We start from the raw sequence: 18,461 nt of genomic DNA on the forward strand, positions 1-18,461 counted from the left end.
AGCAACGAAACAGGCCACTTGCACAATCTGTCAATCAGTCCAAATCATTCAGTCACTTGGTTTTAAAACTCTAGCATATGTCGCTGATTACCCAGAAATGCTATGTGCAACAAGCAGCAGAAAGCCGCAACAGGACATACACCAGTGATGTCCCGCCATGTGTCACGCACACACCACAGCACATGTTCAATGATCGTGCATACAGAACGTGCAAATAAATTTAAAAATGCTCATGCGTGCATGAAAGAAAAAAATATTGCAAGATCTTTAGTAACAAAAAAATGAAGAAAGAAACCTATGAACATTTAGCCTTCCGCTTTCTATGTCAGTTAATCTAGATAAAAAGCGTTTTCAATGAACATAACAGACTAGACCGACTGTGTACTCCACCTTCGGAAGTGTTTTAGTATGCCATTTCTTACAACGACATATTGCTTTTACATTAGTATATACCACAAGCATCCCACGGGTTTCATGACAGAGCAGTCATATTCATGCCAGCAACATTGAAAATCTGTCACCAAAGCTGTCACATTAATGGATAAATGGGGTTCGGTTGTGCAGGCGACTGTGACGTCCATCGTGTCACTCATAGATGTTGCAGGTATTTTTGCACGTATGGTGTTTGGGCTCCAAGAGGTAAGCTATGAGTGTTTTGCACTGACACGGCACTGCCCAATCATTTAAAGCAAGAAAGTGACTCTCAGTAGAGAAAACGAATGTCAAACATGCTGATGAGAGAAAAAAAAAACTTTATTTACTGCTATGTGCTAAAGCTACAGCAGCTCTGATGCCCACCTATCGATTGTCTCTTCCTTGCTGCCACAAAGCAATTCCTACCTGGTATGTATATTTTAGGCTCTGCAATGTCCTGTTCAAGCAAATTTCCTACTTGAACTCAAACTGGAGGCATGTGTTAGATTTGGGGATGTATCACAATTAGGTGAAACAGTGCATTGTTTTTTCTACCTTGTGCATTATTCAACGAATCTATTAATCAAACTTTCCTCACAGGTCCCTTGATGTTGAATAAAATACTAGCCAAGTGTTCTTTTACATTCGAGATGCGCTACCTCTTTCTCCTTCTCGAGCTGTGCGAGGTGCTGCAGTCGCTGTCGCTCCTCTTCCTGCTTCCTGGTGTGACAGGCCTGCCTCTCGTTCCGGCGTTTGATGGCCAGGTGGCGCTGGTAGGAGCGATGTGTGTATGAGTGCTGTGCTGCTGTCTGGATGGCTGCATGTGGCAGGTGGTAGCACGACAATTGTAAGAGAATTCGTCGCTGGGATAGTTGGTTCATAACAGTAAACTGCAGAGCACAAATCAGTTTCCGGACATGACAGAACACACACAGTACAGGACAAGCGCTTATAGCAGCGGGGTGCTCTTTGCAGTTTACTAGGACGGAAATTGTTTTTGAGAGCAACTTTACGACACGTTAGCATAGTGATTCCTGCGTATAGTAAAACTGCCTATGCACCATGTTCACCTACTAATACATATACACTATGCTTAAAACTCAAAGAGAGCTAGTTCTCTTGTTGCCGGAATATAAAAACCCTAAAGCAAACGATCTCAACTGTTGTACTCACAGTAGCAGTTATTCTGCCATCTATTTATTGACAGTAGCTGTTGTCTAATGGTGCATTAAAGTCGACGTCCGATTTCCCAGACACTCAAGGGACCGGGAAAACATTCGGAAAATCGGGCAGTCCGAAAAAATGAATGCACGTGAAAACGCACCTTTTTTTGTAGGTATTTTTCGCTGACGGAGAAAGTAACGGCCGGAGTACAAGAGTCCCATTGCAATTCGGCTAATGCATCGTTTAGGTGGCTTTGAAAACAGCTGTTTATATAAAGAAAGAAATCCGACGTGGCCGGCGCTACCTCATAGGTCACCACTTGGGGGCAAAGAAGTCACCTATTTTCTTTTGCACGACGTTTTGCTTACCCGCAATTATATCTGCCTCAACGTCATGTTGCCGCTGTACACCAATGGCAGTGTCATCAGTGCTCGCGTCAACTCCGAGCTTGTTGGCTGCGTAGGAGATGGCCCTTCGATCTCCATGTCAGAGTCGTCGGAATCCTCCGTAACTTGACGAATGATTTCGTCATCGGTCAAGTCCGCACATAGCTCGAAGTCTGTCAGCGTCGGCGAAGCCCTCAAAGGTTATCCCGGCTGGAATCGACACGCCGGCAGCACACAGGTCGTCGAAGGCAACATCCGCGGATGGCAGTTAGTCACACACGCTGTCCACTTGGGGCGAGACGGTCGTCTCTGCAACGAGTGTGAAGCCCGCATGGCGAAAGCAGTTCCGCGGAGTCTCTTGCATAACCGCCTTCCACGATTCCGCTAGCATGCCGCAGCAGTGTAGCCGCTGCGGCATGCTAGCGGTCAACAGCGTAGCTTTTCTCGTTGTCAGAGCAGAGCCCCATGCGGCTGAGCACGCGTGATTTGCAATGATGCTTTGAGTTCCGAATCACGCCTTGGTCCATCGGCTGCAAGATTGCTGTGGTGCTCGGTGGCAAAAATTCAATCTGTATAGCCTTTAGGTTCTTGATGTGGCCATACACAGCGCAGTTATCCACAAACAGCAGAACTCTTCGATTTTTTTTGCTTGAACCTTCTGTCCAGCTTGCGCACGTACACTTCGAATTACTACTTCGTTACCCGCGCCTTCTTGTTAGCTTCATAGAGAACAGGCAGAGTCACTGCCCCCTTGAAACATCTTGGATGCTTCGACTTGCCTATTACTAGTAACAGAAGCGTCTTGCTGCCTGACATGTTGCTGCTAACGAGCACAGTCAGCTGCTCCTTGCCGTGCTTGCCGCCAAGGCAGGGGTCACCAGCAAACGCAAGCATTTTCTCTGGCAGCAGCTTGTAGAACAGTCGAGTTTCGTCGCAGTTGAAAATATCATTAGGTGGAAACTGCTGAAGCAAAGGCTGCAGCTTTCCAACCAGATATTCAGTGAAAACGGAATTGTCGATGCCGCCACTTTCCCTGCACATCTTCTTTAACTTCAAGTCATTGCGGCTCTTGAAATTGCGGAGCCATCCATCGCTGAACTTGAAGTCTTTCATGCGCATCTGAAGCGCGAAAACCTCTGCCTGCTGCTTCAGGATGTCGCCTTACACCAGGATTTTCTTTGCGATCATGGCACTGAGTCACACGAGCGCTTCCTTGAGCTTTGGGTAAAGACACTGGCTCGCATTCTTCTTTCCAGCCCGTTTATTTGGAAGCCACTTTCAAGATATCGCCTTGTTTTTAATCAAGTCTGAAACAACATCATCATCATCATCATCATGATCATCAGCCAGACTACGTCCACTGCAGGGCAAAAGCCTCTCCCATGTTCCGCCAGTTAACCCGGTCCTGTGCTTGCTGCTGCCAATTTATACCTGCAAACTTCTTAATCTCATCTGCCCACCTAACCTTCTGTCTCCCCCTAACCCACTTGCCTTCTCTGGGAATCCAGTTAGTTACCCTTAACGACCAGCGGTTTTCCTGTCTACGTGCTACATGCCCGGCCCATGTCCATTTCTTCTTCTTGATATCAGCAATGATATCCTTAACCCCCGTTTGTTCCCTAATCCACTCTGCTCTCTTCTTGTCTTTTAAGGTTACAACTACCATCCCAAATTCCGAACTCCCTCTTCACCACTACCTGCGACCAACCGCGTAGGACCTGTCTGATGACGGAGGCTTTCTTCTCCGTCATGAGCCTACGAGGGGGCTTTGTGCGCTTCGAAGGCGCGGACAAAGACGAAGAAGCAGTCAATGTCATCGCTGTAAGTGGCAAATTTGCTCTACGAAAAGCGCAGCACGGAACAGCTAAGACCTCTGTGGATGCTGAAGGTCTGGAAACGTGATCACTGAAGATAGCGTGCAGCATCAAATTATCAACCACAGACACGACCGCAGAGCTGACAAAACAACACGTGAACAAACACAGTGAAGTTTGGCTTGGCTAAGCCGCTAAGCTACAGCTGGCAACGGATTGACATTTGCGGTTTTGAGGCTACGGCAGCCGCGGCGCGGTGGTTGGCGGCGGTGCTGCTGGCCATACATGGGATGCGAGTACAGCGGGTTCGGGGATATGAAATAACCAAAATGGTGGCGTCAGTGGTGACTTTGGGTCGGCGGTTAACAGTAGAAAGTCCAGGAAATCGGATGCCGAAGGCTATAAGCGTATAGAATTTCGGACTTTTTATTACATTGACTCTATAGGGAACCTGACGGTGCCACAAATGAGTCCGGAAAATGGAGCATGTCCGAAATTTCGGACATCCGAGAAATTGGACACCAACTGCACATTGATTTTGTAAACAAGAGGTTTGTAAACAACAGGTTTACAGACCTGGCGCAGGTCTGCAAACCTCTTGTTCAAATGGCAGTTTGATATGAACTTTTTCCAGTTATGACGCACTTTACCACTCTCTCACAAGGCCATGGACTGAACACAAGATATACCACTGAGGCAACCTGACTGCAAAAATTGTATACAAACCAAATTAATAATAATAATAATAATAATAATAATAATAATAATAATAATAATAGGGCCCCCGGAATTCTCAAAAGCTGGCAGATGTCAGAATAGTAAGTGGTCAGATGTAGCACATCACACAATAGCTACCTGACATCCACTGCAACTTCGACTTGTAATCGGAGGCCGAGAGCTCGACAACCTTGTCATCAGTGGTAACAAGGAAACGATGACCTTTCCGAGTAGAGGAGTCACCGACTGGCTGCAAAGAAAACATGTCACGATGTGTTGCTCCTGCCAATAACAGTTTGGCAACAAGCCCGACAAAAATATGTGCCCGCCAAGCTTCATACTCTATTCAAATCAATGCAGGAGACGCGTTACAAACTGCTACTTAACTGTTGTTACAAAGTGTGAAACGTTAACATTGAGTGTCCCCAACCCTGATCAAAAGACTTCTTTCGATTATTTTTTTGTCGTCATGCATGTGGAAACATAGACACTCTTCTATTTTATTTTCAAACTTTGACAGAACCAAACGACCCAGCCAGTGCCTATGGGAATCAGCTTTTATTATTTCAATCCTGAAGTCAGCATCGACCGAATAACCAACTTGGTCATCTCACATGTGCTTGACAACCATAACGGCCACACTTGTGGTTCTAACAGCAGCGGCGCTTGTCTTGGCAGTGAGTGGACCATCCCGAGTTCAGTGAATGTACACCACTTCCCAACCCGATTCCTGTCTCTGACCTGTCCCAGAAAAGCTCTAGCACAAGAATGTCAACTCCCAATGAATTATTACTTAAGCCGATGCAACAGATGCCTACTTTCCTGGGGATAATTATGCACAATACCCCAGTGCAGGCTACGTGCCCTTTTCTTTTTTTTATTTTCAGCCCATCATTCGCATTCACAAAATCTTTCAGTTGATCGCGGTTGATTATGACTGCGGCGCCAGACCGTACCTCTGCCCGTGTGCGAGATGTGATGCAAATCTCGCCACTCTTGCGGCTTCCTTCCTTGGTGCCAAAGTAGGTGAAACTGTGAGGGCGCAGTACAAAGTACATCTCCCACCACAGGCCCAAGGTGGACATTTTCTTTTTGAGCAGTCCCTATAAATAGGAGTCAAAGAAAAAGAAAAAGAAAACAGGAAAGCTGGAGAAACATGGCACTGCCCTAGCTGTAGAACACTTCAGTCTGCAAGGCTTCGCTTGTTCATACAAGTACCCTTCTAGAAGCATTTTCCTGCATGTTTGTTCGCAAATGCATGTACCATATATAAAAATTTTTGGGTGTGGCAAGGAACCACGAAAACATGATTGTCTCACTAGAAAAGCAAAAAAAAAAGAACAAGGTAACGGTGTTCAAATGTCTGTTAGCATTAAAAATAAAGTGAATGAAAGTGCCTTTACCGAAGAGGCATTTATTTCGCGCTACATGAAAATGTGGGCTTAAGCACTCTTGCTTGATATTGTTGCTACGTAGAAACGGCAAGACACAAGACTTTGTTGCAACGAGAATAATCAACGCTGTATTAAAACGCAAGGACACAAGAGTAGACGCCCTAACGTCGTCTTCCTCGGAAAATTAGCAACCGCTGCTCCCTTTGTTCTCCTCTGTTGTGCCGTGGACTATTCATCGTGACAATAATATCGAGGCGGTTGTTCGCCACTGTTCCACAAAGTAGCATGCTGCTGTAAATGAAGACCTTTTAGTATTTATTTTTGACATCAGGGTGATGTATTTCTATGTTATTTTGTTCTGACCACTCTTTGAGAAGCATCATGGTCCCAGCTCTAGTGACCATGATGACGTGCCTATTCGGATTCAAAATAGCCAGCTGCGAGAACTAAAAAGATCACAGAGGCACCGTGGTGGCAGTCCTTACAGGAGTTTATTTTAATTATGATGCAGTACGTGTTAAAATATTTTTACACAGAATGAATAAAAATCTATCTGTCCTTTCCTATGCTGTTTTATGGTGTAAATGAAGCATTCAGCTTGACAGTCCTCTATTTTTGAGAGAAGTTTGTTGTACAGCAGGTAAAACAAACAGCCATTTTCGATTTTATGGGACACAAAAGCATGCAATTATCTGTTTCAAGGCAAGTGTAGTTACATATTTAAAAAGTGCTTAGTGGGGAAAGTTATCATAAAGTTAGAAATGCCTGACAGCCTCTTAACTTCAAAATGTTGTAAATGTTACTGTTCAGTTTTAAATTTTATGTTCCTGTGGTCATTGCCCTTAGATGCGAGAAATGCTGCCACAACCGACTAGTACTTGAAACATCTGCTGGCTATGCAATGTGCTATGCAATGTTCAACTACACTTAAGAAATTTGCTACCCCCAATGCATACCAGCCAAGTCTACAATAACACAAAGAGCTGGCAGAAAAACATGAAGGTAGCATCAGCTGAACTGCTATTGGAGGATGCTGATATCAGTGAGAGGGACTGAAGCAACGCAGCACAAGCAAAGGCCAGGTTTCAGTGCGATTCTTCACCTTTTTGATGACGTCTCCCACGTAGATGTCGTACACCTCTGCACAAGCTTCAACAAGGCCACACGGTTCAGACGATGCTGTGTAACGAGTTTCGAGAAATGCCAAGAAAGACTGGAAGTGGAAAACGGGCAGCAGAGTGGCCAGCTGACGAAAATCCTGAGAGTCCCATTCTTTCCCTAAGGCCTTCACGAACGTACTTGTCACCTGAAAAGATTGAAGCAATGATTTGCTTATCATGTGCCCTGCCACACCCACTCTATACACACATGCACACACACACACGCACTGCAACCAACAACATTCAGTCACTGCCATTATCTGTCTACATGCACGTGTACAACTTACTACATGCATGTCTACACTAGTGTATCTATATTGTTTCGATACTTAAGCAAGGTGCCTAGGCTTGTGTTAGCATGCCATGTACCTATAGTCAGTGCTGCCCACTGTACAACTGTAACACAATGGGCCGGGCTTAGTCAGGCTGCTGTAAGGCAGCTCTTTCCAGCAACCCTCTTTCTCCTTGCTGAGACGAAATGAAGCTTGGTTTGATTCTTTCTTGGCAGTTGCAGCACATAATGTGATCTTGTCCATAGCACCACAATGGGAGGAGGAGGAGGAATAAATGAGGAAGGACAGGGAGGAACACTCTAGACAGCTTGTCAGCTCTCTTGCAGTGTCACTTTCAGTGCACCATAATTTTTCTTTGTTTCCTTTGTCAAAAAATTACGGAACTACAACAGGGCTGCACAAAATACCGTGGCTACTGTCAGAACAAAGGGCCCATTTGGCAATATTTATTGACAGATATGATGTCTTGCATGATTCATGCAGTGCTAAAAACGAAGACGTGTAACGGATTGTACAGGATGAGCATAATCTGTTTGCGATTTTGGTCAATTCAATCTGTTTTACTTTTTAGTCTTTAGCGCTGCATCAATCATGCAAGTACATATACCAACCAGAATGCACAAGCTCGTTCATTTTGTAATTATAATCAAGGCACACCTTTTATCAACCCTTTGGTTACATTGAAAACATGGAACTACATAAAAACATATCTGAGTGCACATGAACTGCCGCATGCAGCAACAGACAGTTTATGCACATAAGCACATTAAAAGGCTATCATATATGCTAACTTTCAAGTATGGATGACGCATGTGCTGACATTTGTCTGGCCTTGAGAGAACAGAACCTACATAGGAAGGGAGCACTTTTATACACGCTACTAACAGCAGAATGAATATTGATGAATGAACAAATTACAAAACATGATCCATGGTCAACACCCTTTGGCATACTTGCGACTGAATATACAGCACATTTAAAAAGCAGCAAATGGGGCAGCAGTGCCACGTAACGTTGCAAAACTAACCTCTTCAACTTCTTCTGCGACCATGATGACCTCTGTCATGTCCTTCTGAGATGTCCGCAGCTCTCCCAAAAAGCAGAACACTCGAAACAGCTGTGCAACGCATTTCTCGGGAAATGCGACAAACTCCCGATCAAGGTATTTCTTTTTGCAGACAAGCCAGCACACTTCTTCAATGTGATCCCTGTATCTAGAAGACATTCGAGAAAAGCTTAAGCACAAAAACAGCACCACTTACTTTGATAATAAAAGGCAACTAAAATAAGTAAAGGCTATGAAACAATGTTTGCGATTCCCAAACTCGAATTTCATCCCAACATTTTGAAATTAGACACAGGGCCGAACCATAATACAAATACGAGGCTTGCCATAATGGGGGAGCTTTGGATAAAATTTGCCAACCTGGGGCTTTATAACCTTCACCTAAAGTTATTTCTAAGTACGCCTTCTTACATTTCAGTCTCTAAAATGCGGCTGCCGTGACCAGGAACCAAACATATGACCATATGGCCTCTAAATGCACAAGCATCGCATGAACATTTTCAATGGATAACCTGGTTTCGACCTGCCCTGCATCGGGAATAGGTAGCTCCACAACAGAACTCACTTTTTAATAGTCTTGAGGTCAAGAGTGCTGGGGAGACCTTGAAAAAGCTCCTTCAGTAGGTACACCATGTATTGTTCAAACTGTAGTTCTTGCGTACTGCAGTATTCTTCCAGAGCAGCCTCTGCCCTGGTGTAACCGAGGACTGTTCCTAAACTTGACGTGAACACCTGATTTGGAAAAGCAGGCAAAAAAAGAAAAAAAAAAGGGGGGGGGGCGCAAAAGATTGCTTACTTTCAAAAGTGTAACACATTTGTAGTCGTAAAATAAGAAAAATGACAGTGAAAAGCTTGTTCCCAATGAATTCATAATAATCCATTCTTATGTCAGCTTCAAGTAACATGTATGGCAGTGATGGAAGTGAATTTTTACTTATTGGAACACACTTTGGAGCAGGGAAAGTACTGTTTTGGAGCAGCCATAAGTGTTTTCAGAGCAGAAAAAATGTTAGTTTAGAGCAGCTATTGGTGCTTCAGGAGCAGATACAAAATTTGCCGTATGCCAATTGGAGTTGCAAGCAATGTCCAAGCATCTTGCAAGTTATATTTACCCCGAAATATATTTCACAGAGAGCAATCAATGTAAATTTCAAGAAGCAAAGAGATGGATGGTTGTCAAAAATGGGCCGTGGAATGAGCTATATATTTAAAATACTAAAGTTTGTGGCAGAAATAAAATCAAATCATTAAGGGTGAGCACCACAATTCAGAAGTAACCACAGTCCCACATAACTGTTGCCAAATCAAGTAGATAATTGGTGTGAGATGAAGGCAATTCAGCTCATTTTCACATTTAACCACCGTAGCCAACAAAAAACCTGCAAAATGAGCTATATGCTTAAATGGCAGATCTTGTCACATATATGAGATCAGAGTCGATAATGCTACACCCTATGTAGTAGCATACTGAAATGCTGGTATACAGATTCTTTTCAGTTTCTTTAGGAGTTATCAACTGGTCAAATAGTATAAGTTTGTCATCCTCATTCTCTCAGTGCCATTTCTGAGCAGGATTGGAGCAATTACTAACAAACAAAAATTGCAGTTTGGAGCAACATGGAGCATCAACACATTTGCACAGCGCAAGACTACGAGTAGCGACGGCGTAACTACAGAAGAAGAAACAAGGACAGACAGAGCACTGACTTCAACTGAAATTTTATTAGCGATAACGCTGAAAATATATACTCATGACAGAACATGACCGCGCAATCGCACAACCTATTGCATCACAGCAAGACAATCATCATCTCATTATATAGTTACGACGCCACAGCTCAGCACAATTTCACGATCTATTGTGTCGAAGCCAGAAACTCGATTTCTTTTTAAATCAGAGCAAGCGAAGGCATGCTGATACATCGATCACCTAGCATTTGGATTTCATTGGCCTCCATAATTTCTCGTGTTAGCTGGTGACTGTGTTTGGCCACAACAGTGCACTTTTCGAATTCCGGTCTGCAACCACAATCTCTGCAATGAATGCCCAAATGACCTTGCAGAGCTGAGTATACATTGTAATGATGCTCCTTTGTTCTGTCACGAGTATATATTTCCAGCGTTTTCACTCATAAAATTTCAGTTGAAGTCAGCGCTCTTTCTGTCCTTGTCTCTTCTGTAGTTACGCTTAACTACTCGTAGTCTTGCGCTGTGCAAATATGTTGATTCCCAATCGCCTACTTGCCCAAGCATCTGTCTTATCATGGAGCATCAGTTCTCTTTCGGAGTAGTTTGGAGCAATTGCAGCAGCACTTCCATCATAGGTATCACAAGGATGAGTGACGTCGAGACATGAATTATGCTGCGCGCATGAAATCACAGTGTGAATAGCATGAAGGAGACAATATGCACAGTCGTGCCCAATGCGAGTTGCAACATGCTACCCAGTCTCAAATTGACCAGAGTAGCTATGCAGTCTTGCTAGTCTGTGATGCTTCTTGGGTATGGACGCAAAAAGAAAGTGTATTTACTTTCTTCCCTTCGTCCTTGTCATGCTGCACCCTTATACAATAAGCCCGGCTCAAAGCAGTGCCACGTCCCGCATGGGGAGGCCGACATACAAAACAATCAGTGACGTAACACTCTTTTGACTACAGGTGTCTGCAAGACAAATTTCACGTTTTCCGGTGTTACAGCACAAGCTTGGAGCCCTTTCAACAATGGTCATCATGTTGCAACTCCTACTGAGCACCACAGAACATTATGAATCTGTTGTTTCATGAGCTTGGCATACATAGAATGCACACAGCATAACATGTACAAGATGCAATCCTGGCCACTACTTTAAATGGTATACCAGAACACATAAACGAGATGGTGCACAAATGCACGTATCTCCTTTACCCACTTATACAAGCACAGGCTAGTGTTGTCTGACTGCTAGCACCGCAAAACTTTTTTTTCTCCTTCATAGTGATTGCCTGAGCTTCCAGTATCAAAATTCGTTGCAACGACAAAACTGCTAAAGGAAATGAGCTTGCGCGATGGAATGCCTTCCTCTGAATCTAAGCAAGAGCTACCAGTGAAACTTTTTCTAACGCCTCAACTTCCCTTTCGTGGCATCATACATCATGCCTGTCAGACTAGCCAGCCGTGATTCAATACAGATTGCCGCACGTACACCCATCCTTTTATTTTTTTTATTTCCTAACTTTATGAAGCAAAAGAATGTGCATCCGCTTGCCAGTGTCGTTGACACAGCAGCACGTCATCATGGCTGGTGCCATGAGCCAAGGCTACCAATAAATGGCAAAATTTGTGTAGCATCAACCTCAAAGTTGTAAGTTTGCTGCACCCAGAATAAAAGAGAATTTCAAGGGATAGTTTCTTTGTTTGACACAAAATTAATGAAAACCAGCTAATAACATGGCTGAGGAATGTATAGTGGAAATTAATTCTACTATTTCAAGTGTATTGCAGTAAATGCGATATACGAGATGTGAAAACAGCTAACTGGACGTAAAGACTACTTGATGCCAGTGGGAACTGATCGAAAGGTTACAGGTTTCGGTGCATGCAACCTTCGGATCAGTCCCTTGTGGAAGGATCGGTTCCTGCATCCACAGATTACAGATTTAGTCACCGCCAGCAGTAAGCCGTCCTTGCGACCAGCTCACCTTCTTCACATCTACATTACAATTACTACAATGCACTGAGAACAGTACAATTATCGTTGCTTGTACTTTCCGTGGTTTCATTATCGACTAAATTTTATTAAAATGCAAGTAGAGTAGTTCAATAATCTCTTCTGTGACGCTGCTGTGGTGAATGCCTGCACCGAAGCACAATCTCTAAAGCTTGACAAAACTTAATTAAGAAATAAAAGTTCACGATCCGTTGGACGCCCGCGCATTTCACGAATTTGAAAATGCAAGCACAGTGCCGAATCTAAATTCGCAACGTACGCAATGATCAGCACCCGAGTTATATCTGCAGCACAGTGATCAAAAAAAGGAACTGAAACGCGCATTGAATGCTGATGTAGCAACCTATTTACAGCTCTAAACTAGGTTCAATGGCATGCTTACGTACACGTTTCTGGAAACATGAGCGCGCAGACGGTTTAACACGACTCGCGCCCAAACACTTATAGAACGATGCTCGCGCAGTACACTGCAATCCATCACCGCTGACAAAGAAAAATACAGTCGTACGTGAGTCGACACGAAGTCCTCGTTCTGTGACACAGTTGCCCGCGACCTGTGGGCATTACGAGACTTCCGCGACCAACTAACGCGCGTCGCTGCGCATGCGTGCATTGTGGTAGCCCGAACTTTAGAAAGCGAGAGCACACGCTGTGAAGAACGCCCCGCGTCAACCAACGCATCTCGCGCCGGTTTAAACTGGGGCGAATGAAAGCAGTGCGAGAAGAAATCTCGTAGGCTGCGCGCGCGGCCTGCGCCGCGATTTGTACCGCACTCACGGACGGTCTTGTTCTAATCAATTCCATCTTCCTTGATTCAATGTCGCCTACACGGGGAGAGTGGAACGTGCAAAGACCAGCGGTCCCTCAGCCGCTGCCGTTATATTCCTATCAAGGAGTGACATCAGCGACATCGAGCCGGACAGCGCGTGTGGCAACCCGACATCCGCCACCCAGAGGCATTCAGTTTTTTTTTTCTTTTTTTTTCATCGCTGTCAATGAAGCAAATCCGGAGCAGGCTCGCGGTGCGTGGAAGCATCTAACGGTCCGACAGGGTTCACTGGACAACGCGCGCTGACGCCGAGTTCGGTACGAAGAGGGGCACATGCACGGGTCACGAGAATTTCGGGTTTCTTCCGCACGATCAGGGCCTCCTCTAATATTTCGGAGGCGCTGGCACGATACGACGAGAGCGCGACAAAAAGGCGCGCTGTGGGCGTCTTTTGCTCGGGTTTTCGTGATTCACGGACACTACGTATATTACTTCGGCGCGGTTCGATATAATTGCCTACCTTGAGGCGAGACTTGGCCGCTTTGCCCGAGTTGCCATCGCCGAGGGTGTCGAAAGCGTGCCATATAGCGTTGGTCACGTCCGTTTCCAGTTGACCCATGCTGCCGTTGCTGTCAACAGCACTCGGCTTCGCCATAATCTGAAAACGCACGCATTCAGCTGCGGGAGTGGGTGACAGGCGGCGACCACGGCTGCGGCGGTCCACGCGACTCTGGCACCACCTGTTGAGCGGCCGACGATGGCGTAAAACATGGCGACCATGACGTAGTATCAGCCCTCAAATTTGGATTGGGTGTTTGCCTTTGAGGTTTATCGCTGATAAACGACACCCAGGGCATAATATTGGACAGGCGAAAGGTCACTAGCTCTATAAATTTGTGTACCCGCTGCCTGCTGCTTCAGCTGCTACCACACACCAGAGGACGCTTAACTAAAATAATTTGGCGCTCAATTCAAATTTCTTTCGAGTGCTCTCGAGTGTGGCAACTGGGGCTAGTTGGTCGAGTGCATGGCCGCTGGGTAAAAAAGCCCACCGTGGCCGTGACTGTAGCATGCGACACGGTAGCATAATATTCGGGAAATAGATATGCGAGTTGTGTATGGCGGGTAAGCTGCAAACTGATGTCATTTGCTCTAGAAATAAAAGATAATAAACAGCGTATTCATACAAAAAACAACTGAAGCACGACAAATATGCGAACTTCTTATTCACATATGCTACTACATGCAGTGGCGAATCCAGAAGGGGGGGGGGGGGGGCAATCGGCCTCCTTTTTCAAAAGGCTGTGTCAGCATCTCCCCCCTCCCCCACTCGTCACTTTAGTGTTTGCAGTTTACCTCATATCCAGTGATGTTCCGTGCAGGGAATTTTCCCTCTTTCGGGGAACTTTCACCAGTCATTTTGAGCCAAAGAAAAAAAGGGAATGTTCGTGATGTTGCAGGTGATTTCATAAATGGTTAAATTCTCCTTTGAAGACCGATAGTTAGCGGTCACAGTGCGCCTTCACCTGCTTTAATCAGTTCTGACGCATGCACCCCGCAAGAATATGCCCTTTGAGATTTGTTTCTGATATTTACGTGCAGTGATTTCTAGTTCACTAGTAGTGTTAGACTTGAAGCCCACAACATGCAGTGTACTAACAGTATGTAAATGAATAAAGTCATGCTCTTGTTGCGTGGCAGTGGAGGGGTTCGTCATGATTTCAAACGTCGCCAGTACGCGAGACACATGTAATTATAGTATGTGCGTGCGTCGATGGGAGCGGAAATTATTACTGTTGTGCAAAGAATTCTGCTGAGAGTTTCCTCAAATTTTGTAAAGAAAAATCCCTGAAATAGCGAATTTTGATGTCTCTGAATGGGAATTCTTCGGCGTAGTACGGAACATAGCTGCTCCTATCACCAATGAAGACAAATGGGTGATACCACATTGAGTGATACCACAGCATCCACAATAATGAGTGATACCACAGCATTAATTAACAGTCTTGATGCTATGAAGCGGTTGTTCTGCTAGTAGAAACAAAAAATAATGACCACGCCCCTCTCTCTGGTGTTACTTAAATTGCCCCCCCCCCCTCCCTAAAATGAGTGGATGAATCCACCCCTGACTATACAGGTTACAAATGCGGATAGCGGCTGTGAGTACAGGTTGTGGATATGTTGAACATTTTAACATTGGAACACTGTTAGTAACGAATAGAAATTATTATAATTATGAACCGACACGCACTCTCTTCATCCTCTTCGTCTTCACCTTTGCCCCAAGAAAATGCGCTCTGATTAGAAATGTGTAGAATGCTATAAATCTGATGAGCGAGAGAACGAATACCGAGAGAAAGAGAAATGAGAGAGAAGATAACACACAAAAAAAGTGTGAAGACATAAAAGAGGAAGCAATAGGCAGAGAGAGAAGGAAAGAAATTATATATCTACAGACAATGAACACGGGAGAAAAAACAGAGACAAGGAGAAAGATGGAGAAAAAAATAAGGAGAAACAGGGACGGCCACCCAGGATTGAAATTTCTTCAGGCTTAGCCCCACTATTGTTGAGCTGCCTTATGCATCAGACAGCTTACTCGCGTCTATTGTGGAGCTAATAAAGCTGTTAGGTTTAATCCCTCCTTCTGCCACTAAAGGCAGCCCACTGCAACAAGCGTCCTTGCCGAGTACGGGGTGGTTTTTTGACAGCCTAAGAATAAATATAAGCTGCACCCACGAGGCTGCATTGCCCTTATTTTGCATGCGTCCGTGCTACAAAGAATTTAGTTACCAAACAATGACAAGCATTTTCACGCAAAAGATTATTATTTCGCAATACTTCATTGATATTGAAATGAAGACACCAAAGCTCGATAAAGAAACTTGGGAAGGCACGGAGTTAGGCGTCAGATTAGCAATATACCTGTTTAAATCGCAACTCCCATTCTGCTCATCTTGGAGTCCACGAAGAAGCAATATACACCTATTGAAGGTGACGTTTCTGCGTGGTACCTAATGCCAGATTTAGCGTAATGTTCAAAATAAAAGAATCATTCTTTTGTGGTTTCGCAAAATGAGACAGGGGCAATGATCACATTTCATAACGTGGTTTGCAATTTTTTGTTTTACTAAACTTTTGCTGCCTGGTTTTTTCGCTGTCTTCTGTAACTATGGCAACTATGACTCAAGTGAAAGATGGAGAAGTGATCCTAGCATAGAGTAACAGACTCTACAGGAAAATCTGCCCTAGGGCTCATGCATTAAAACATATATAACCACTCGGGTGCTGCCATGATGGAACGATAATCAGCTTTCGGGTGATGGACGCTCGCAACTGCATGCTGCAAATAACCCTTGGCATTTTTTTAGCGTTTCGTGGACCTTTGTTGCATCGCAGTAGCAAGATCGCAGCCGCCATCTTACGGTGGGTACGGCTTCACTTCTGGGCAATACTTTCTACTCCAGAATGTTTTTTTTTTTTTTAACCTCCTTGGTTGCAGGCAAGTTGGAGAGCTATTTTTCGGTACGGATGAATGCTATGAACGACACTGACGCTTGAGGTAAGCTCGCCACCCGGGAGTGTTTGTCGTTCACGAGAGTGCACATACTTCTATTATAAACGCGCGGAATGAGAGAAACGCCTAAAACGACGCGTTGAAGAAACTAATCGTGGTGACAAGGTCCAGATGCATTACTGCACTTTACCAAGAATGATGAGAGGTCTGTGGTAGGTATAAGAGGCGTGTTTATTAAGGAGCTCAAAGCGTCTAAAAGACACCACGACGCATTATACAGCGTGTCTGACATCTGTTGCCGTAGACTCAAAGGTCTTGGATTCGACTCCCGATGACGAAACTTTTTGTCTTCTGATCGTGCGTATTTTTTACCTTACTTCTGTGACTGAAATAACTCATTAAAGTCTTGGTGTGCCGCGGCATAAAACACTTTCGCGTTAAAAAGCCCGCGGTTAGGCCATACGTGCACAACGTTGATCACAACCTTAAGAACGTGGCTAACCGGTATACAAGGTGCCTTTGTTGTTCTCAGCGTACCTTAAAGCCTGTGCCCACAAATTCTGCAACGCCCCCCACCCCCTTAGTCGGAAGAGGCACGCAAGGCCGCATGTCACTCACCTGCTCGGTTGGCGTGGAGTATCAGAACCCGCATAGTTGCGGTATAGGTATGCATCGGCCAAACAGGCTGGTGCACAAACGACAGAATTAATTGAGGAGCATAAACTGTCCGTGAAAATGAACTTTCGGCACATTTGCCTGTACATTGTGTTTCCTGCACGTGTGTGCCTATGTTTTCCAGCATATGCATCCGTGGAAGTAATGATACCTCAGTTCGTGAAATTATGGAATCGTGCTGCATTAAAAAGAAAGGAGGTACATGTGTTAGTGAAACATGCGTTGCTGTGCAATGTGGTGAATTTATTTTTTTTCGATTTTTCATTTAGTGGATTTTTTATTTTTCTTGTTGTCAATCTTATCGCGTTTTTTTTTTCTCTTTTATGTCTCGCATGTGAGGCGACGTTCGTGCGCATGGTTGCCACGGTTATATATTTCACTGATTTCCGAGAATAAAGTCAATTGGGAGTGACGCCCTTTCTGTTGTGTCGTCAAATTTTCCTCCTCGGTGGTACGCGCACTTTTGTATTTCAGTAAGCATGTGCCAAGTAGCCCAACAGAAACCACCAGGCCTACGCGAAACGCGCAGCACAGTCACAGCGAAAGCTGGAACAGCGGCCTTACAGAGCTTTTTCTAAACACTCTTTGGGTAACTGCTGTCATTTGCTGGGTACCCACTACGCCATAAATAGTCATAATTTTTGTGTAGTAGGCCAGCATGTCACTATACGCTATCCTTCGTCATTCTTCGGAGAAGTTTGGTATTCCCAGCGCGGAATTCCCAGCAAGTGTGTAGCGGATACCACACTTCTCCGAAGAATGACGAATGATAGCGTAACGGATGCTTGCCTACTACACAAAAATTATGATTATTTATGGCGTAGTGGGTACCCAGCAAATGACAGAAGTGAACCAAAGAGTGTTTAGTCGCTACGCACTTGCTGTGAATTCTGTGCCATTTTTTTATGCAGTGTCTGACGACGATGAAGATTCATACCTGAAGTGGGTATGCATGCGCTCCAGTTAATAGGCGATCAAGAACAAGTTTTCTAATCGTTTGAAGCATTGAATGACTTACTCGTTACGCAATTAGCACTGTGTGACGCCTGGTTGTTCCTTTGATGTTCTAAAACACAATTCCTTTCCCGACATCAAGCCCGCATGCCCAAGTCCAGTTTATAACCTGCGTGGCTCAGTGGTATATTACTGGGCCAGTGGCACGCAGTAAACCCTGGCTTGAATCCCATTGTGTCCTTGGTATCTTTTATAGGATCTTTTTTCTTATTTCTTGCGATGCTGGTTACGGACACCGGCGGCGGACAACTACATTGCCGCACGTGACCCGTTGTCTTATAACATCTTTCGCTGTAAAAGTTTTATTAACAGCATGGTCACATTCCCTGCGCATGGTTCGCATTACGGGTATTCTCAATGTACGTGAGATCT

The 18,461-nt window shown here is 44.7% G+C and overlaps 1 protein-coding gene across 1 annotated transcript in view; it reads right to left on the reverse strand.

The window, feature by feature from the left end:
* LOC119173209 (switch-associated protein 70) overlaps nt 1-13,619 on the reverse strand; it is a 29,299-nt gene extending 15,680 nt beyond the window's left edge. The window contains exons 1-7 of the mRNA XM_037424163.2: nt 13,404-13,619; nt 8,974-9,140; nt 8,370-8,556; nt 6,992-7,195; nt 5,452-5,598; nt 4,634-4,745; nt 1,074-1,231 (exon numbers count right to left, since the gene is read on the reverse strand). Of these exons, the coding sequence (XP_037280060.2) occupies nt 1,074-1,231; nt 4,634-4,745; nt 5,452-5,598; nt 6,992-7,195; nt 8,370-8,556; nt 8,974-9,140; nt 13,404-13,538 (1,110 nt within the window). The 5' untranslated portion in view covers nt 13,539-13,619. The remainder of the gene's footprint in view (nt 1-1,073; nt 1,232-4,633; nt 4,746-5,451; nt 5,599-6,991; nt 7,196-8,369; nt 8,557-8,973; nt 9,141-13,403) is intronic.
* Nucleotides 13,620-18,461: the final 4,842 nt, after the last annotated feature.

Source organism: Rhipicephalus microplus, chromosome 3 (assembly GCF_043290135.1).
Source record: "Rhipicephalus microplus isolate Deutch F79 chromosome 3, USDA_Rmic, whole genome shotgun sequence".
In the NCBI taxonomy this organism is placed as follows: Eukaryota; Metazoa; Arthropoda; class Arachnida; order Ixodida; family Ixodidae; genus Rhipicephalus; species Rhipicephalus microplus.